The following is a 22,553-nucleotide window of genomic DNA, read 5'->3' on the forward strand; positions in this document are numbered from 1 at the left end:
AGCAGGGTAATCCCTTTTAGCAGGAGCTAGGACGGCAATTTCTGATGAAGCAATTGCTGGCGATCTGTTACTACACAGTTTTGCCAGAATTCTATCAGATTGGGCAGAAGATGTTGATGAACCATTTTGCATTATGTTCAAAATAGCTTCTGGAATGTGGTGCATTACTGCAGTCTGTTGCTGTCATTTTAAACCGGTTGCTGTCTTTCCCCAGCAAACTCTCTTTGTTGGAGGCATAATCTATGTATATATTAAACAGAACAACAAAAGTTATAATAGATGGCAGTGTCGGTACTTTTCACATATCTGTAATTTTTCAGATTAACACCCGCACGATTACCCAACCCTAATCCTAACACTAACCCTAACCCTAAACCCTAACCCTAAAAACCGTAACCGTAACATTAATCCTAAACCTTAACCCTGACCCTAAAACCCTAACCCTAACACCCTAGTGAAAATCTTGGTAAATTTACAAAACATTGACGAACATGAGTTATATTTTACTGAATGATTGTGTACTTGCACGTGTATGCTTTTGAGAGAGCGAGAGAGGAAGAGGTAGAGAAAGGAATAGGGGTAGTTAAGTTTTCTTATGACTGCTTCTCTTCACTGCCTATTACTTCATTAGAAATCTAAGGATGCACATAAGCACATAATAGAGAAAAATGAAACAGATATGGACGACTTGCTCCAAAACACCACCGAGTGGGGAACACTTCCCAAAAATAACCTGCAGTTGTTTCCTTCAAACTTCCTACATGCTTGAAACGTACATACATCAAGATACATTTGTACAAAATTTCATGAAAAAATATTCATTTTCCTGGAAGTTAAGAGGAGTTTAAGTGAAATTTCCGAATATTGTACCCGACCCCCTTCCAAAACACTTTCACCGAAAATTTTTGTATATTTGGAATCTACATAATAAATAATATTCATTTTTATGAAAGTTATGACCTTCCAAAGTTGGGGGATACAACTCTGTAGTTATGCCATCAATGTTTTGTAAATATACCACGATGTGAATGATTGTTTACTTGCACATGTATACGTTTGAGAGAGTGAGAGAGGAAGAGGGGGAGAAATGAATAGAGATTGAGAGCAATGTGTATGTTGTTGTCACAGGTCATGTATGTGTGGCTGTGTGTGTTTTTACGTATCTATGTTATGAAAAATAGGTAAAGAATACTGAGATGAAAGTTTAATCTATGACGTTGTATGTATCACTTTCTCTCTCTCTCCCTCTCCCTCTTTTACTTTTACTCTCTATATTTTTATGTTGAGCGCGTATGTAAGAATGGCGTTCCAGGTAGCAGGGATGAAATATAAAAGTTGCTAGAAACAACAGCCAAATCTCCCTTAAATCACACAAAGTAAACGGAATTTAAAAAATCTAATTACAGCACTGGAAAGTTCAGATCGAGAAAATTCCATTGATGTAAAAATTTTTACGAAAAAGTGGATTTCTATAAACATTCAAAAAGGCTTCACACAAACACACAATTTCAGATTTATATATTAAGATATAACATAATAGGGTAAAAATTTGATATTAATTAATATCAATTTTATACCAGGAAACCAGCAGATTAAAAGAATCAGAAGATTCAGAAAAATTTTCTGAGATCTCAAAAGGATTATTGTATATGTATATATAAAAAAGAAACCACTTAGTGGTCTCTTTTTATATATATATATATATATATATATATATATATATATATCATACACACAAGTAAACATATTTTCCACTTGCCTCTAACGCACATACACGTGTATTTTGAAGGAAATACAATATAGTGAAAAGTAGTTCAAGGATGTGAACCCGTGTGAAGTAGAAAAATATATATGCCTAAACACTCACTCCCATTCACATCATATACATGCAAGTTTTCATACACGAAAAAATATATATTCATTCATACAAGTGTGCGTTTGCAGACACAGTATATATGTGTGTGTGTGTGTATGTGTGTGTGTTCAGACGCAAATATACACAGAACTAAATATATGGCACAGACAGACAGAAGCAAATCGTTTAAGTGTATGGGGGGGGGGGGGAGAGAGAGAGAGAGATAGAGAGAGACCGCAATGAGTCAAGTATTGTTTTAAATAAAGAGGCATTTGTTTCGACCAGCCGGAATCTAATGATAGAGATTTTGAACATGTACACACACAGACAGACCTATGCCCACATATACTCCTATATATATATACCTATACAAATATACCTTACATATATATGTATACACCTGTTCATCCATAAACACACAAAGAAAATAACTGAATGGTTAGTCGCATTTAGTTGTTGGCTCTCCGTCGCTTACGACGTCGAGGGTTCCAGTTGATCCGATCAACGGAACAGCCTGCTCGTGAAATTAACATGCAAGCGGCTGAGCACTCCACAGACACGTGTACCCTTAATGTAGTTCTCGGGGATATTCAGCGTGACACAGAGTGCGACAAGGCTGACCCTTTGAATTACAGGCACAACAGAAACAGGAAGTAAGAGTGAGAGAAAGTTGTGGTGAAAGAGTACAGCAGGGTTCGCCACCATCCCCTGCAGGAGCCTCGTGGAGCTTTAGGTGTTTTCGCTCAATAAACACTCACAACGCCCGGTCTAGGAATCGAAACCGCGAGTCCGCTGCCCTAACCACTGGGCCGTTGCGCCTCCACCGTCGCATTTAGTAAAAACTAAATAACTGGTTTATTAAAAAAAAAATGATAGTTAAGGGCACATCAAATAACAAGATAAGTTCTTGATTTATTGGAATTATCTCTTCTTCCAGAGATGGTAGAACAATCACTTGGCAACAACAAAAGGGGACATAATCTCAAGATTCAAGTTCCCTGAAACTTGACATGACGTTAAATGGGAGGGACAGGTATCAAGGGAGCCTCTACATCAGTGGTTCCCAAAGTGGGCAGTGGAAAGATCAAGAGGGGTGTTAAAGAAAAGCAGGGCAATAATAGGGTGGCCAAAAGGGGGTGATGTAGCCCCCCTCCCTCTCCCCCAAAAAAGGGTTAGGTTAAGTATTCGTAAAATACTGTTTTGAATTTTGCTGCAGAAAGTGGCCTACATTTGTAGTGCTGGGGAGAAGGGGGCACTAGAAATGTGGCTTGAGTGTCATGGGGACAGCAGCCTGAAAAAGTTTGGGAACCACTACTCAACATGATTGCTGGACTTGCAAGAAATACCAACCTAATACCTCATAAATCACACTATAAGTTCTTACAGGAAAGATATAGTGAATAATAATAATGTAGTTCTAGATATACTATGTATGATTAAAAGATGGGACGGTCATATGAGGAGTGTCTTTGATTATAACTATCGATTGGGGATGAAACAACATTAACAGCTAGTTACAAAATCACCACCACCATTTCTGTATGCGGTTGCTAGATCTGCTAGAAATAGCAGCCAAATCTCCCTATTATCTTACTTTCCTTTTTAAAGCAGCAGATATGGTTGTGTTAAGAAGCTTGCTTCCCAACCATGCACAACACTTTGGGCAAGTGGCTTCTATTGTAACCCTAGGCTGATCAAAACTTAAGAGTAAATTTGGTAGATCAAAACTGAAAGAAGCCTGTCATGTGTATATATATATATATATATATGTATGTGTGTGTGTGTGTGTTTGTCCTCCACCATTCACCACTTGACAAGTGTTGGTTTGTTTATGTTCCTGTGATAGCAGATTAGCAAGAGACAGAGAGGAAAAGTAACTGGGTTTTTATTTAAAAAAAAAAAAAACTGGAGCCGATTTGTTTGCCTAAACCCAGTAGAGTCGCAACCCATTGACCCAAAGAAGTAAAAAGGTAATATGTTAGACAATGTTGTCCTCCTAAATATAGTCTGACGTGATGGTCATAAATGGAACAGCTTAAATCTTGGGTCTACACAATCAGAACTCAATTTGGGAACAATAAAAACCAATGATAATGTTTCCATATAGTCACTTGATCTGCAGAAACAGCAGCTAAATCTATTTCAAATATCACAGTACTTTCTTAGAAAAGGATGTGTGTTATAATGTGGTCCTGGATTCACTACACATAGGAAAAAGGCAAGATTGTCACGACTGGAATGCCTTTGATCATAGGTCTGCTAGATCAGGGTCAACCTTGAACTAAACAGCAACAATACTACCACCACCATTGCCATTTCAACCAATTCTGCCAACATATAACCAACACCAACACAGTTATGACTGGATGTAAAACAACCTCAAGTGAAAGTGCACACACCCATCAACATACACCAACAAGATTATGATGATGAAACAAAGAACTAAGAAATGAGAAGAGGGTTAAGATGAAGAAGTAGAATAACCAACACATAGCAAGACTATTTTTATCTCCATAGAAACCAAGCAGGCAGCAAGCAGCAGGTTCTTGAAGAAAAACAGAAAGAGCGTGGCATAAGTAGTGAATAGTGGCAGCTCTAGTAATGTGGTAAGTGTACTGGTAGATAGGTAGGTAGGAATATAGGGGGGGGGGGCTTTGAACAAACTATGAGATTCTAATTTGTCTTCCTTTCTTTCTCCAAATTTGCTAAAGTGGTTCAGTCCTAACATAATGGTTGTACAACATGTAGCCAGGAGACAAGCAAGGCCTCTCACCAGCATCATCATCAACATTTAACATGTTTCCATGCTGGCATGGATTGGGCAGCTTGGTAGGAAATGGCATGGCTAAGGGCTACACCAGTTTCTATGATTGGATGCCTTTCCTCATGCCAACCACTCCACAGAGTGTACTCAGTGCTTTTTACAAAGCACTATACTATCCCCAGTACTCACACCAATGCTTTTTATGTGACATCTTGGTTTTAGGATCTCAATTCTGTTGTGGTGGGCAAGTCTTCTCGAGTACAGCAACGCGCCACTCACAAATTGTAGAGGTGCAGTCATGTGTCTACGTTTATGAAGTTTGCTGCAATATCACATGATCTCCGGTTCAGACCATCTGCAGAGAATCTTCGGCAATGCCTTGTTAATAGAACTGGTATACAGAAGCTCATCAAGTCATTATTTGATTTAACGTCTACTCTCATGTTTTTTGCATGGGTCAGTCAGGTTTTGTTGAAGCAGGTTTTCCTTTACAATCAGATGCTTTTTTTGTTGCCAACCCTCATCCACTTCCAAGCAAAATGACATTTTCCCATGGCAAGACAGGATTTTCATTGATAATTAGAAATAAATGACACCACTTGTATGATGGTGACGCTCACAAGTATCACATGGTGGTAAGACAAGAGGACATATATACATACACACATAATTAAGGGATCAGCAAATATTTGCTTCACCATATACCGAAGTTCAGAAATAGCAGCTAAAAAAGCAAGTGATGCTATATGTGGGAGTCTCAGCTTTTTTAGCTGCTATTTCTGAACTTCAGTATATGGTGAAGCAAATATTTGCTGATCCCTTAATTATGTTTATAAATATATATGAGCTTTTAAATAAGTTCTCCACCAATAATGGTGCTTACATACCGATGGGCTTGGTAAAAATTATTAATTATTGATTTATTAATGAATTAATAAATTGATAATCCTTTACCCTTTTAATTTGTAATAATTATATATATATATATATATATATATATATATATAATAATAATAATAATAGAAATGATATATGAGCATATGTATACATACATATATGTACATACCTACATCTACATGTATATATAGATGCATATCCGGGTACAGGACGTCAAAAAAGGAACAGGAACATAAAGCACAAAAACGGACATTTTTTACAGACAACAGAACGAACACATAGGAAAACAGACAAGCCACATATGGAACTTTTCCTTCATCAGCTGCCTCTATTCTAAACTTGGCGTTTCGAAGATGAGGCAGATCGTGCTCTTAGAATAGCTCTTCCTGTTTAGTGGAAAATAGAAGTAGTGTCAGAGGCACAGGTGGAAAAGGCACTGAGGTCAGTCCGGCAGGAGATGTCATACCTTGCCAGGGGACAAAAATATGGAACGGTGGAGGTGCAGTTTAAGGAGACAGCAACTGCCAGACTGTACTCAGCCACGCCGCTGAAGACAGATGAGGTAGTGCTTCTGCCCATGTATTTTGGGAGACATACCTCCAGGGTTCAGGTGGAAGATATACCACCAGAAGTGAATGTAGCCTGGCTGGTGGCTGCCATACTGCTGGGCATGGAGGAGGAGGTGGTGGTCCTGCAGGCCACCAGAACACCCAAAAGGTATTGGAGAGGACAAACCTTTGAAATGATGGTACAGGTCATAGAGGAGGACCTGGAAAAGATGGTAGAAAATATCTTAGTGGGTGAAACTACTTTGTAAGTTAGAGTGGAGGAAAGAATTCTGTGGTGTTATAAATGTGGCCTGAAGGGCCACATTAAAGCAGACTGCCCTTCACCACTGGAAAAGGCTGAAGAGAGCGACAGAGTGGTAAGTGCTCCATAGTCCATGAAGGAAAAGGACATGACCATCGAGGAAGAAGCAGAGAAGAAAAGAAAAAGAAAAGGACACATGTGGTAAAGAATGACCCAACCCGCACCCACCTGGCCCTCACCCATACCCACTTTACCCCAACCACTTCCTACAGACACCAACCTTCCCCATACCCAGTCTGACAAAAAGACAATTGCAAACACACAGGAACCTCAAAGTTACCCACCCCTGCCCTGTAAGATAAAAATATGTATTGATGTATAATGGACAGACTAAGGAACTGGATAACAAAGTAAATTCGTATATTGCGAGAAAATGGGGGTCGGGGAGGAAGTCTTTCCCGAAAATATTTTCGATTCCTTAACCCACGTAATTATAATCTACATCTAAAATGTATCTCACATAAATTTCATTAAAAGCTATGTATTTTAAAGAAAATTATGAGAATCAAAGTCTGTTTAATACACAGTTCTGCAGTCACGCCCCGTTTGCATTTCAAGTGTATAAATATATTTTGTTTAGATTTGAAGTCTAAATTTTATTAACACCTGAAGTGTATAAAATACATTTTGCTTGCAATTTTTTAAAATTACATTTTCAGTCTAAGGAATGGAACAAATTTTGAAATGTTCAGAAGGTGAAACAGTACAATTCTAGTGAATTTATTACTGAATACACCATGTTGCTTTCATTATTTTGATGGGATATTCTGGGAAGCAATAAAGTTGAATAATTTTCTTCATGTTGATATTCTAAAAGTTCAGCGAGGAACTTTTTATAAATCTCCCTCCACGAGGGCCTCTAGGCGATAGCTTCGCTCTGCTAAAAATAGCAGCGAAATCTATAAAGCGTACGACTCCCTTAAAAAGGGAAGGATACATTGTAACCTGACTATTCAGCAGTAAGTGAATGCTTTACGAAAACGCTTGAAAATTCCTGAAAAAAAAATCATCCTTAAGTATATTCCAAAATTGATAAACTATTCCTTCACCCACCTCAAAAGTAAAAACCACTTAAGTTTTCGGTGAAATTTCAGTGTTTGACCAGAGCAAATTTTTTTTTTTTTTAATTGTGCATGAAAAAAACAAAAAAAATGCGCGCTGGGGAAAAACTTGGAAAATTCACATCGGGAATGTTCCGAGTTCTCTCATCAGTTTCCCGTTCGTCGGCGAATTTTTTCCTTCTTCATATTCGTTTACTACACATTATTTTACACTTAGTACGCTATTCTTTTTCTCAGTTTTTGTGACGGGGGTGGGTGGGGTGCGGACTTGGATAATTCACACAATCCAATAACCCCACTTCGACACCCGGTCACAAAAAAAAAAAAGTGTAATAGGTGTAAAACATCCTGTAGTAAACGAAAAATAAATGCACGCTGGCGAACGGGGGTGGGGTGAGAAGACTCGGAACATTCATATTCGTTGACTACATGTTGTTTTACACCTATTACAGTATTTTTTTTTTTCATTTTTGTGACAGGGTGTCGAAATGGGGTTACTGAATCCGTGTGAATTATCCGAGTCCGCACCCCACCCACCAACCGTCACAAAAATTGAAAAAAAAAAAAAAAGTATACTAGGTGTAAAATAATGTGTAGTCAACGAATATGAAAAAAAAAATTTCGCCGACGAACGGGGAAGTAGAGAGAGGACCCGGAACATCCCAATGTGAATTTTCCGAGTCCTTTCCTCCCCACCACCACTTCGCATTTTTTGTTTTTCAAATTCGTTTACTACATGTTGTTTTACACCTGTTGCCCCCCCCCCTTTTTTTGCTCGGGTCAAACACTGGAGTTTGACCAAGTTTTCTAACAGAAATCTTAAGGACCACCAACTGACTTCATAATCAACAAGGGCATATCCTTGCGCTTTCTTGATCTGCTGGAAATAACACCAAAATATGCCTCCTATTATGTCAATGAAAAGGAAGGTGCAAACATCATTAAAGCCATCTGAATAAAAGGCAGGATAGTTACGACTGGAATGTATGTGGTCACAAGTGTACCCAGTTAAAGACCGCCTTGGAATTAGGCAAGGGCACCAAACACAAAGCATAATTTGAGAAGAAATGCCGGTTCAACAGTTGTCACATTGGAATGGATATAAAACATTAAAACTACAAAGACAACAAAGCCTATAACTCGGGCACGTATCTTACCTCTATTTAGTGCTACTTGGGCTAAAAGAGAGAAATTACTATGGTGTAGAAGTGGTTGATACCAGTGTTAAGAGGACTATCTCTTTCGCATCTAGCCATTCGATTGAGAATGATTTCAAAGATAGAACATGGCCGCCATCACAGAGACGTAGGATCTACTTCCGGCAGAGGAGGTTAACGTTAAAGTAACACACACACACACACATATATATATATATATATATATATATATATATATATATATATATATATATATATATATATATATATATATATATATATATATATATATATATATATATACATACACATACATACATACACACACGGTACTACTAAAGCAGCACGGTCCCGAACGCGCAGTCGCGCGTCCGGGCTAGCTAGTCTTGAGTGGTCGATCCTAACCCTATCCTTAACCCTAACCCGCGTGTGCAAATGAATACGTGTTTAGGGTTAGGGTTAGGATCGACCACTCACGACTAGCTAGCGCGGACGCGCGACTGCGCGTTCGGGCCCGTGCTGCTTTAGTAGTACCTATACACACATACAGGTCGTTGTCTTATGACAATTGGTTCCGACTGGCTAGTTGTAAGTCGACGACGACCTGTATATATAGACATACATACAAACACACACATACACATATACAAATATACACCTATATACATACACATATCTACACACACACATACATACACACACACACACAAATGCACGAGCGTCACATGAATTACGTGATGTCATTTCTTCAATTCTTATTTACTCAACATACAAGGATTAGAAGAAACACAACGCATATGCCATTCAGAATGCACTAGGGAATACATCTCGCTCGGATGATATCCTATTTTCTCTTTAGTTGTTTCAGCCATGAGACTGCAGCTATGGTGGGGCATCATTTTGAAGAATTTCTGCCGAATCGCTAATTTACGGGTACGTAAACAAACCGACACTGGCTGACGAGCGACGGTGCGGACAAACACAAACATATATAGGTGGACGTCGGAGTTAGGAAGCACCAACAAGTTGGAATTTCTCCATTTTGGTTGGAATCTTTCAGATTTTGTTTCCGCAGTACCCCTGGAAATACTCTGGAGAATGTTTTTTAGTAAAAACAATTTGAGACAAACGCCTATATATATATATATATGACAATAGCCGAAGTTGCCACGTTTTGATACTAAATCCGGAACCATGTGATTGGGAAGAAAATGTCTTATCACAGCGATGCTTTTGCCTGTACCTACACCTGATAATAAAAAAAGCGGTGAGCACGTGTGGGCACTGTCTGAAGAAAGAAAAGGAACGATCGAAACTTGAGTGCCTTTTGATGTAGTGAATGCAGTTGAAATTTCCCTCTCAGAAGGAGAAAGAAAAACAAAAACAACCTAGCGGTAATGGTTAGCAACTCTCAGAAAGGAGGGGAGATAATTTGAAAACTAAAAAATTTTACTATTTTTTTGTAAGTCGCTAAAAATTATCTATGCTTTTATTTTTGAAAAGGAACACATTTTAATTGATAAACATTTTGTGTACCATTCAGTGTATCAATGCAGCCCCTCGACTATATTACTCCGAATTTTAGCCTTGAGACCATTTTATTTTTGATCGTGTTTCCTTAATCAGAGCTGGCCAGGAGCTAAAATAAAATCTCCCATCACCATTCAATGCACAGAAAAGAACTTACCAATACACCGACAACGATATACAACCCACTACCACCATCACCACCTATTACATACTAAATAACAGCTAAGAACAGAACCTGAGTTGCTTGACCTACTATAAACAGTAGCTAAATCAACCTCAATCCACATCCTACCTTCTTATAAAAACGATACATTTGCCAATATAGTTAATCTCTGATATATAAGATGATAGTAACGACTGTGATACGTTTAATCAGAGATCCGTTAAATCCGGGTTGAGCTGAGACTCAAGAAGTCAGTTTACAAACACTTAAGTCTCATATAACGCTTAAAGGACTCAAGGAGTTAAGTGACTGTTAACAAAAACAATTTGCGGGATTTAGTTACGTCCCTTCATCTTTTTTAAAGCTAATAAATCATGTACCGGGAATTCCATGAACTCGACTATTGTCCACCTCCTATAATTCGTGGCCAAGTACCAATGTTCGAATTATATACACTGTTCTAAGTTCAAATTTTAGCAGGGTCAGGTACGATCATTAGAGCGTCGAAGCGGTCTCCAACCTTTTTATTACCATGGACCATGCAAGACAATTTTGTCACGGACCAGGGAATCACGCGCATAACAAAATACAAATAAGTGATGTGTATATAATCCAAGCAATCAATCGTTTTGAATCTCAGAAATACAATTGTCGCGAATGGCATTTCTGAGACTCACCGATTGATTGCCATAATCTAATTATTACATTGTATATAATGCTCGTTATTTCTACTAAAATTACATTGTAAGTCATATAATCGAATTAAGGCGGCGAGCTGGCAGAATCGTTAGCACACCGGGCGAAATGCTTAGCGGTATTTCGTTTACCGCTACGATCTGAGTTCAAATATCGTCGAGATCGACTTTGCCTTTCATCCTTTCGGGGTCGATAAATTAAGTACCAGTTGAGTACTGGCATCGATGTAATCGACTATTCCCCTCTCCCAAATTTCAGACCTTATGCCTATAGTAGAAAGGACTATTATCTATCGTTACGGACTTACTAAAATATACTAGTCAAGTACTGAAGTACAATGTATCGACTGATCCTCAACCTCTAAAAATGACTGATCTTGTTCCAAATAACAAACAACAGTGATTGATATAAAGAACAACATCCACTATAATCCTCAAACACAAGCAGACCCTTTGTATCAATGATGCAAATATACTTTATGCAGTGAGTGACGTCAGCAAACTACTTACGAATTGCTTTTTCTATAAATAGACATTCGAGACCTGAGTGGTAAGTTAAAGAAACGGGATGTGGTGGTGTTCGTCATTTCTACTAATTGTTTGTTATTTTAAGCTTTCAGACTGTTGCTTAATTCTACGACCATCGAGACATCGTGACGTCATCGAATGGAATTAAATTAATAATGACTAATTATTGGTTAATTACCGATCATTAATAGAGCGTCCAACATAATGCTCAGCTCTATTTCTTCTTATCTCCTTACGTTCAAATTCCGTTGAGGTAGGCTTTGCCTGTCATGGGGACGATGAAATAAATACCACTGAAGTACTGGGGTCTATGTTAACTATTTACACCTCTCCTAAAATTGCTTGCTCTCCTGCGCCAAAATTAGAAAGAATTAATTATTAATAGCGGTGTCAGGTAGAATTGAAAACCTGCCCCAGGGACTCGGTGAAATTATATGAAAATATAGTTATTTGCAATGAGCATGTCTTTGTGTAGAAACATCAAAGAGTTGTTGGCACATGTGGGATGTTGACATCACTTTGCTACAGTACACACCAATAATAACCATAAATGAAAAATAAGAAGTAAAAGAAAAAAACAGCAGCAGCGACAGAAGCGACATGAATCAATGAAGGTCTCTACATAGTCGTCTGACCTGCGGGAAATAACAGCCAAATCCCATCCTACCAACTCCTGTTGGACAGCGACTTTGGAAATAGCTGTCACAAATTAAATCGAATTTCTTCGGGTTATTTTTTTTTCCGCCGTATTTTTCGTAATATCAAAATAATATGCAATTCGCATTAAGAAAGTTTATCTTTTTCAAACTTTTTAACTATCTCCTTTCATCTTGCCTCCAGAATAACTGTCTCCATTAAAATATCTCAGTATTTTTCATTTTATATTTACACATTCTGAAACACTTGTAATTCACACACTTTAATAAAAGGAAATTTTAAAATATACCAAAACACAATCATTGCTAGACTGCTCTTGATCATCAGTAACAATCACAACTAAATCGGTTTCGATAATCAATCAGCATTCCAATTGTTCGATCAACTGACCTATCCATCTTCTCGTTAAATTAACGTGTACGTGGCTGAATATTTCACAGACTTATATCTACAATGTAATTCTGACTAATGACAACCGTTTTACTCACAAGGGTGGGTCACCCTCACAAGTCTTGGGTCGGCCTAGATGCTAAGCAGTGTAGTCTTAAACCACTCAGCCAAGCTTGTGAACATTATAAATATTACCATTAACCAATACAGATTACAACAGAAGCACTATACACCACTGTTACAAATAGATACAACATGATCAAACAATAAGATAACCATAACATTGTCTATACGGTTATTATATATATAATAACCGTATATACTACCAACTAACAACACTGTACTTTTTTTTTTTAAGGAACTCTGACTTCGTCCCAAGAAGCAAACAACAACACTACACCATCACTACTAATAGTATACCAGCGTCGATTGCTATAACACCAATAAAAAGTATCAAGCAACAGTTTATAAAAGCTACATTACAAGACACTAAGCTACAACACAAACTCTCAACACTGAAATATATATATATATATATATATATATATATATATATATATATATATAAAGTTGTTGTATATTGTCAAGAGAAAATTAAAATCTATCTTATATAGTGGCGTTTTCAAACTTCATTTATATATATATATATATATATGTATATATATATATATATACACACACAGTATATCACCACGTCACGATGTCAACAGTCGTGGAAAGAATTAAAACAATATATATATATATATATATATATATATATACATATATTTTTTTTATTTTTCTTACTTGTTTCAGTCATGCTGGAGCACCGCCTTTAGTCGAACAATTCGACCCCAGGACTTATTCTATCGGCATCTTTTTGCCGAACCGCTAATGTTATGGGGGGGGTGTAAACATACTAACATCAGTTATCAAATGATGGGAGTTGGCAAACAGACACACACACACACATATATATATATATATATATATATATATATATATACGACGAGCTTTTTTTCAGTTTCCGTTTACCACTCACAAGACTGGCTGGCCCGAGGCTAGGCTACTGTAGAAGACACTTACCTAAGGTGCCATGCAATGGGACTGAACCCGGAACCGAGTGGTTGGGAAGCAAACTTCTTAACACACAAAAACATATATGTAACCTATATGTATAAACACCACAAGCATAATTGCCATCAAAACCACAATCTTATCTCTGTATTATACTACAGAACAATATAATATCAACACAATCACAAAAACCTCACTGTCCACCATTATATATAACCACTCTCAGGACAGGCACTATATTATCATTTATTAGTACATCACCATGACTACTACCACATCTTCAATATTACACTTATCACTACATATCATTGTCAGCACCATATATATCATTATGTATACTACATCACCAACACTACATTAAATCATTATTAAAAGATTAGTGCTACTACACGCTATCACAATAATACTAGCACCAACACATGAATAGAGCAACAGTTCTATAAAAATGAAATAAGCAGATGTTCTGAAGTTTCTTGTTTGAAAGAACTCTTACCATTATATCGTCGTCATCATCATTGTCATCGACGTAAACGTTCACTGGTACAGTTCCAGTAGTAGCAGTCGTTGCTGTAGTACCACTACTAATACTACCTCCACTACTACTAGATAACGGGTAATTCCTCAGTTTAGAAGGTGACGACTCTTTAGGTCCAACCCTCATCGCTCGCCACACCAGCGGAAATAAAAAAAAGTTTGGAGATGTAGAGCGACACCTAGCATCGAGGTGAGGGACGACTCTCAAGTTCTCTTATCCTCCCTCTCTCCTCTTTACTACACACTTTCTTGCTCACTCCTCACACTAATCCCATCACTAAAGGGCTAACATCTTCATTCTCCCACTATTCACATCATCCCTATCATATATCAGCTTATCCTTTCTTTCTCTCACTAGTTATTCCCCTCCTTACTTTATCCTCTCACTCTAGGGACAAGAGACGAGTAAAGTCCCTTTCTCATTATATACATCAATTCTGGTCCCTTTTACCATCTAAACTGAAAACTATATAAACTTGTAGGCTGAAAGACACTTGATGCGGGGGAACAGAAAACATGTTAGATATTGACTGGTGAGAACTTTTATCCTCGCTTCTATTTCACTATCTTCTCACTCTTTATATATATATATTTTTTTTTTTCCCTGTTGAAAATACAGATGAGGAGGCCATAACTTATTTCAATCTGAATGTATGCGCGTGTGTGAGTGTGTAGCTATCAAACCCCCTCCATCATATCATTCTTTGTTCCCCACTCTCTCAAGTACATAAACGATATTTTAGAAGGGAACAGGCTACGTTTTCAGTCCAACCCGAGTGTGTATCTCCCGCTCCATCCCACGGACGGTATTGTATTAGAGCCCTTCCCCTCCAGTCTACTGCTGTCTCTCAACCACAAATTAATTCTGTAATAAATGCGAAATAAAACAAATAAACTATATAAGACTAAAAGTTCAACTCTCTCTCATTTAAACACCTAATTCACTTCCTCGTTCTTGACATATATATATATACATGATAGACATTATTCCGTTGGGTTTATATACCCCAATATTAGACTAGTCAATATATACGGGAGAAATATATGTGTAAACTGTAGACAGGGCTTAATTCTACATTTCCATCTTAACATGTTACTAGTGGAATTGATATCAAGCCTGAAGGGGTTCACTCATTATCTTCTAGCTAGCTATTAGTCTAATCTGTTGGTCAATCAGTTTATGTAGCTATTAATCAAAATATCTATCCGCATGTCAATCAATAAATCAATTCAGGCATAGGTATATTTAAAACGGCCTTTTAAGTGAATCCCACCCCAGTTTGTCTTTAAAGCGGGAATTTCCAACTAGGAGAAGGTTAATATTCATTGATTGAATTGTCTCAATATCGAGGGATGGGGGAATAAAATCCCACATATGGATACCAGAATAGATTTTATCTCAGGCGAGATATAGAAAGAAAAGGAAACAAAGAGATAGAAGGAAGGGGAAGATGAGAGACAGAGTAGAAGTGGCAGAAACCTTGAAGATTTGGTCGTGTCAAGAAATGTTCGTAAATATATGAGACACAGTGGGCGAAAGGAAGTATATTTTTCTAGAGATGTAGTGAGAGGTGACTTATATCAACAACACGTAGTTGGTATAGGAAGGGTTAAGAGTTTGTAAGTGTGCTTGAATGAGTGTGTGTGTGTGTGAGAGAGAGAAGCAGGTAGAAGTCTTGACATGTATATTGAAGAAAAAGTTGTGCAAATGAATAAGTATATGAGTGTGTGTGTGTGTGTGTGTATATATAATAAAAGGTGGTTCATGCGTGTTTAAAACAGGTTGAAAAAACAACTACCAAAGTGAAACAGTAGCATCCGAGACAACTAGTGGTGATGGTTTGTGACCATAAATTTTATGCAAACAGTTGACGAAAGGACAATAAACTATATACTTTAATCTGAGGTAGAAAAGAGGACTGACATTTCGAACAGAGCCTTTCGTTGATTATGAGTTGTCACCCTTGCCCCTTAGTTCCCAAGCCCTTGGTACAAATATTGGTTTAGTTAATTAAAGTTATCATGCTGGACATATTAGCTAGGCTAGTATTCCACTATTTATAGAACTGTATGAATGGATGTGTGTTTGTCTTTTAGTAAGGAGATGAAGCAATGTCTTAACTCTTCACAGGACTTCCGAAACTTGTGGAAAAGATGTAAGTTATTCCAGAATCAGATACTTATCACCATTATTGTGTTCATCCCCCACCCCCGCCTACATACCAGGTCCTGCAATGATCCCTACACCCAGTCGTTCTACGCGAGAGCAACGGTCCTCTGGAATCCCTTCGCCGCAAATGTCTTTTCCTGCAGCTACTGACTTGCAACTGTTCCTAAGGAATGTGCAGCGCAAACATCTCACTGGCCTTAGATAAACTCCAAAGTGTATGGTTATAGACTCTATAGCTAGAGTAAACCAGTAAAAAAAACAAACAAAAAAACGTATCACATATTACATAGGTCTACATATATCACAATTTTCATCTACATAAATCACGTCTTTAAAAACGTCGCAGTTTTTTTTTTCTTCAAAATTACAGGAAATAAGCCTCGGGTCGGCCCAAGTCTTGTGATTGGATTCGGTAGGCAGAAACTGATGAAAGCTGTCACAGACCAACCAAAAATAAAATTTAAAAATCTGTTTTAACTCTTCTTCCCTCCCACCCCAGCTAGCCAGTCATACTGTCTCTTAAGACAGTAAAACATTCCCTCAATATACACAAGAGGAAAAAGCCAGGTCAGTTCCTCTTAAACTTTATTGTCAACGAATATGTATAAGAATATGTATATGTATTGTCAAAGAATATGTATATGTATTTTTCCATATGTGTATTTTCATACACTGTTTTTAACATTTTCATTTTAATATCAGAGAATGTGTGATAATCAGTATGTAACAATACAAAGTTCATACAAAGATTTATACTTTAAATATATTTCATCATCAAAGAATGTATATATGCATTTTAATTCTCGAACTGTTTTTTAATATTTTCTATTATTCTCAAAGACTTTTGATAAACTTTTTCTAAAAAAGTGAAACCGGTTAAGTAAATAAATATTTTTAAAAAAATAAGTGCATTTTCAAACCTTCTTTCATATATGTATATATATATATATATATATATATATATATATATATGTATATATATATATATATATATATATTTCAAGGTTTTTAACTTTTAAATTCGTATATTTAAAAGAAATAGAAACTTCAAACTCGATATATCCAAGATCGATTTATTTACCACTCTATCCTCTGGAAAATTATATATATATATATATATATATATATATATATATATATATAATGTGTGTCCATCGCTTGACAACCGCTGTTGGTGTGCTTACAGCCTCCTAAATTAGCGGCAAAAGAGATAGATACAATAAGTACCGTGCTTTAAATATGTATATTAGATTCATTGAACTAAAATTTAAGATGATGCCTCAGCATGATTGCAGTTTGATGACTGCAATAAGTAAAGGGAAAAGGGGAACCAGTGTAGTACTGAAAATATAAGAAAACAGGAAAAAAGGGAGGTAACGAAATAAAGTGGTCATGTCTTACTGACAAACGGGTCATTTCGTCCTTAAACTTAAATATCCCTCTTCCATCCCTAACACACTAACTTAGCTCAACTCATGAACTTCGTATTAAAATATTTACCGATGTCAAAACTCGCCAACTTCCTCCAAATTCTTCTGTTTGTTTGGGGGTTTTTTCTGACAATATGTGTGTATTTATTCTATTATTCTTTTACTTGTTTCAGCCATTGCAGCTGTGGCCTGGCCAGGCTGGACGATGAATTGCTCGAAGGGTTGAGTCGAACAAATTGATCCCCAGTACTTATTCTTTTCAAGACATTGTAATTATTCTGTCGGATGTGTTTGCCGAACCGCAAATTTACAGAGATGTAAACAAGCCAACACTAATTGATCACAGGCACACAATATATATGTATATATGTGTGTCTATGTCCTCTACCACTGTTTGACAACCGATACTGTTTTGTTCACGTCCCCGTAAAGTAGCGATTCGGCTAACAGTGATCGATAGAATAAGTAGCAAGCTTTTAAAAGAAAAATACTGGGATCGATCTGTTCGACTAAGGTGGTGCCCCAATAAAAAGTATAAAGACGGCCTTCCACACAGTTTCTGTCTATGGAATTCCCTCACAAAGCTATATATAAAATAAAGCAGAAAACACACACACACACACCCAGAGCAAAACACGAGGTGAAGGCCCTAAGCCATAGCCGAACAGGATGTCAATACACGAGTAATGTACAGCGAAAAAAATAAAGATAAAATTTTATTTTAAATAATAATGACATACTTACAGAATGATCAAATTGTTTCTTAAATATCAAAATGTGTTAGAGTTGAAAATAAGATAGAAATGAAAAGTAAATCTAACAGCGTGCTACTGAAGTGAACACGTTTTTCTCTTCTTATGATAAAGAAGGCATGTGAACAGACAACGGGTTGGTCTCTATAGGCTAAGAAAATAAAGGGATAGGTTGTTCTTAGTAAAAAAACAAGAGAGAGAGAGGATTGATCGATTATTCATTTCCTAATCAAATAGAATGTTATATTGCAGTTATTTATAGATATATAAATTCCGACAGAACTACGTAGGTCTAATTTGCATAACAACGAAGTTTGGTGAAGTCGATTAATTCATTCATCTAGTTGTAGTAGTAGCAGTAGCACTGCAAAGCCGGCGCTGTAAATAATAAATGTAAGGTGTAAATAGCTACTGGTTAATTCAGGGGTGGGGAGTCGTAAGTACCCTATAAACAGAAAAGTTGGCCTTGGCGAACTCCATAACATAAAGAAACAGGATCTACATCTGGCCTCAAGCCGAAAAGATATGAGACACGAATATAGTTTCTAAGTAAGTAGTAAACCTGTTGTTTGATTTTTTTTTTCTTCTGAGGCTTAAAGTATAGTTAATTATATCGGCTCCAGTATTTGACTGATATTCATATTATCGATGGAGGAAAAATGACAGCTGTCGTCAACCACAAAATTTGAACTTAGACCATAAACGGTATGTAACTAAATTCGTCAGTAATTTCGTACGATACTATAGACCAAGAAATGTACAAGGTGTGTCAAAAGTGATGCACAAAATAAGTTCAATCAGAACTGTCAAAGACATGCTCCATTTCTTTTTTTTTTTTTAATTGAGTAAAATAATGATGAATACACAAACTGGTGAACAAAAGGAATAATTATAACATAAATAAAATATCATGTTTTGGTGCATGACTTTTGACCCATCCTATATATATATATATATATATATATATATATATATATATATATATATATATATATATATATATATATATATATATATATATATATATATATATATATATATATATATATATATATATATATATGTGTGTGTGTGTGTGTATACGTAGGTATTGACCGCCGTCTTAACATGTTTTTTTCTTTTGGGGTCCAAGTTCATGTAAGAAAATCAAAAACTATTATATCGACTCTATTGAGCACTTTTGTTTGGTACTTTATTTTATCAACTTACAAAGAAACAAAAAATATTTTTAAAAAATAAAGGAATGCTTATCTCCGCCAAGCAACCTTTGAATTTTACTCTGCATCTCCATCGCACTTGGAGTGGGAGCTGACATCTGCAGGGGACTGAGATATCGCTGTGGTAGGCCCTTAAACTCCATAGGTATTCACGGTCTGTCTTGTTGTCTAAATGCTGGTCGCTTCGCTCGTCACACCGAGCTAAGCCTAACCATTAAGCGAGCCTTGGCTCGGATTAATACCCACTCAGTTCTGGAGCCGACGGAGTTATCCAGTTGTGATGGAAAGAGACCAGATGGTCTTACCCTCTGTCCCTAGGTTAGAGGTAGGTGCCCCATTTGGGATGCCACAGTCTGCGACTCCTTTGCTCCTTCCTACATCCTGGATGCTGCAGCAAATAGAAGGGTCATTGCTTCCGTATCCGAACGGAACAAAATCCTGAAGTATTAGGACCTGACAGTGAACTATCTCTTCCAACCTGTGGCTTTTGAGACTTTCGGAGGGACTGGGCTACTAACCACGAAGTTCTTGTCATCGTTGGCAGCTCGCTTTTTTAGCGCCTTAGCCTCACCATTGTCCGTGATAATGCTGCGTGCGTGCTGCCTTACTTCCGTAGGTTCCGTTGAAACTTGCGGTGTGCGACCAGTTGAAGCGATTGGTGCAATTTTTTCTCTCTTCCCCACAAATGGTTTCAATACAAAATTAGAAATATTGCATTTCTAAATCTCTCAGAGAGAGTTATGCAGTAGCAGCACGATAAAATGATGGTTTGTTGCCAACTTAATGTGACAGTCCTAGGAAAAGGAAGAATACTGTTGCTATCTAGCCCTAAGAAACACCGTTTCTAGTTGGCTACATGACACAAGCGTTCTGTGTCCTCAAGTTTTCAAGCAGGGGAGATAAGTACCGCCACCCAAGAAAGCCAGCATCCAGAGACTAGTTTCAGGGTAGTTGCCCTTCATCAGTCTGGAGTAGCTTGACTTTGCTAGCTGTCGGTGCTAGATCGCTGGTTTCAATACAGTTTTTGCTGAAAGATTTGGGAGAATTAGAAGAAAGTTCTCAGGTAATTTTCTTTCACGTAAATAAATGTTTATGTTAATTGAAGAATTTGCCAGCAAAATTTTATAAAATGGCAATGTTCTAAAAGGTGTGCATTTTAGATAGAAATAAAATGTATATAATGTAAAAAAAAAAAGAGCAAAACGAATAAACATTTCCTGGAAAATATAGCTGAGAATTCAAACGAAAAAAAAAACCTGAAAAAAAGGAAGGAGTGGAGTATAAAAGGCTTAAACTAACCTATGAGATTTTATCAACCCTTGAAAAGATAAGGGTCATTATCAACCACCACCCCACGTATACAGCCATTCAACAGGATTTGAAATAATTTTATCTTTTAAAATTAACTAATTTAGGGAGAAAGCATAGGAAAAATTTTAACTTGCCACCAGAGCTTCGCTGGGCAATATTTTATTGACTGAACAACAGAAGGAACAATATAGAATATATACAAAGCCAGACACGAAGTAAGTTTAATATGAGAGACGGAGACGGGAGAGAAAACGAAGTTGAGATTTCTTAGGAACCAACAGTTAGAATAAGGGATGGTCCCTTCTCAGATTTCATCTTCTCTGACTGACTTAAAGTGACCTTGTTTCTTCTCTGTGCTATTGGGTTGTTTTATCGAAGCAAAGGGGTGGAGGCTTAGGTGCGCGCGCGCATACACACATGCACAATTTTAGACATATAAACACATTAATATGAATATATTGTTACAGCTTTCTGTCTCATACATACATACATACATAACATTACCATACAGAGCTGTTTTAGCAGCATTATATCAATCACTGGGCCCTACAGTATATATTTTTTTAACAGCAAACCACAATATGCGAATACATAGACCAAAATTGGGCCCTAAGACCCGTGAGACCCCTGGACAACTGCCCAACGTGCCCATGTCTTAAGACGGCACTGATTATATAGCGTGTGTGTGTGAGTACATATTTTTCCTTGAATCTTTTCACCACTTAAACTACTACATCATAGACTGGACTTTGTCCCTCCATCCTCATCACAACCCCCACACACATACACAACTTTTACAAAGCTATGGTTGATAGTGGCTTTGAAGATTCACTGTCTATTTTTTTTTTTTCCTTGTAAAAATTTATATATACGCTCTTCACTAAAAAGTAATGAGAAGTCTTTCAGTTAAAATGTTAAATGAATTTTATTTTTAACTTGACATTAAAAACAAACAAAAAACTCCTATGTATAAGACATGCCAGAGAGTTTTTAAAAAATAATCTTTTCTATTCGAGGTACAAGGCCTGAACTTTTGGGGGAGGGGGCCAGTCGATTAGATCGATCCCAGTACGCAACTGATACTTAATTTATCGACCCCGAAAGTATGAAAGGCAAAGTCGACCTCGGCGGAATTTGAACTCACAGCGTAAAGATAGACGAAATGCCGTTAAGCATTTCGACCGGCGTGCTAACGTTTCTGTCAGTGGGTGTATACATGAATTTACAGGATGTCACTGTTGCTATTTTCGGTTTCTTTCGCAGTAGACTTCCATTTTTCTAAGGATTAAATACTTTCACTACTTTACGACGGTAAGTTGTATGTTAATCAAAACTTAGTTTCAGCCGAATGCTAGTGCAGTTGGATCTTTGCTGTTTGGTTGCACTTATGAAAATTTCAAAGTTTTAGTGAAAATTTTAAAATTTGGTGTATTGATGTAATTTTCCACGCTTAATCTCGGAGGATATCTAACTTTTTCTAGAAATTAAAAAAAAAAATAGTTACAGAATTTAAAGC

The 22,553-nt window shown here is 37.0% G+C and overlaps 1 protein-coding gene and 1 long non-coding RNA gene across 17 annotated transcripts in view; one reads left to right on the forward strand and one right to left on the reverse strand.

The window, feature by feature from the left end:
• The window catches only part of LOC106880431 (tetraspanin-18), a 595,429-nt gene that overhangs the window by 78,206 nt on the left and 494,670 nt on the right, over nt 1-22,553 (reverse strand). The window contains exon 1 of one of the 16 annotated variants that reach the window (XM_014930352.3): nt 18,502-18,705. The exons of 11 other annotated variants lie outside the window; for them this stretch is intronic. Coding sequence is in view for 2 of the 5 variants with exons in the window: in XM_014930347.3 (XP_014785833.1) it covers nt 14,117-14,284 (168 nt within the window). In the remaining 3 variants the exon portion in view is untranslated. Of the gene's footprint in view, nt 1-8,604; nt 8,629-14,116; nt 14,596-18,501; nt 18,706-22,553 lie in introns of those variants that run through there. 4 more of the 16 variants (XM_089356801.1, XM_014930347.3, XM_014930348.3 and 1 more) reach the window with 4 other exon arrangements.
• LOC149134502 (uncharacterized) overlaps nt 18,925-22,553 on the forward strand; it is a 19,868-nt gene continuing 16,239 nt past the window's right edge. The window contains exon 1 of the long non-coding RNA XR_016242941.1: nt 18,925-19,058. This is a non-coding gene — a long non-coding RNA (uncharacterized LOC149134502). The remainder of the gene's footprint in view (nt 19,059-22,553) is intronic.

The sequence above is a fragment of the Octopus bimaculoides genome, chromosome 8 (genome assembly GCF_046866305.1).
Source record: "Octopus bimaculoides isolate indiv1 chromosome 8, ASM4686630v1, whole genome shotgun sequence".
Classification (NCBI taxonomy): domain Eukaryota; kingdom Metazoa; phylum Mollusca; class Cephalopoda; order Octopoda; family Octopodidae; genus Octopus; species Octopus bimaculoides.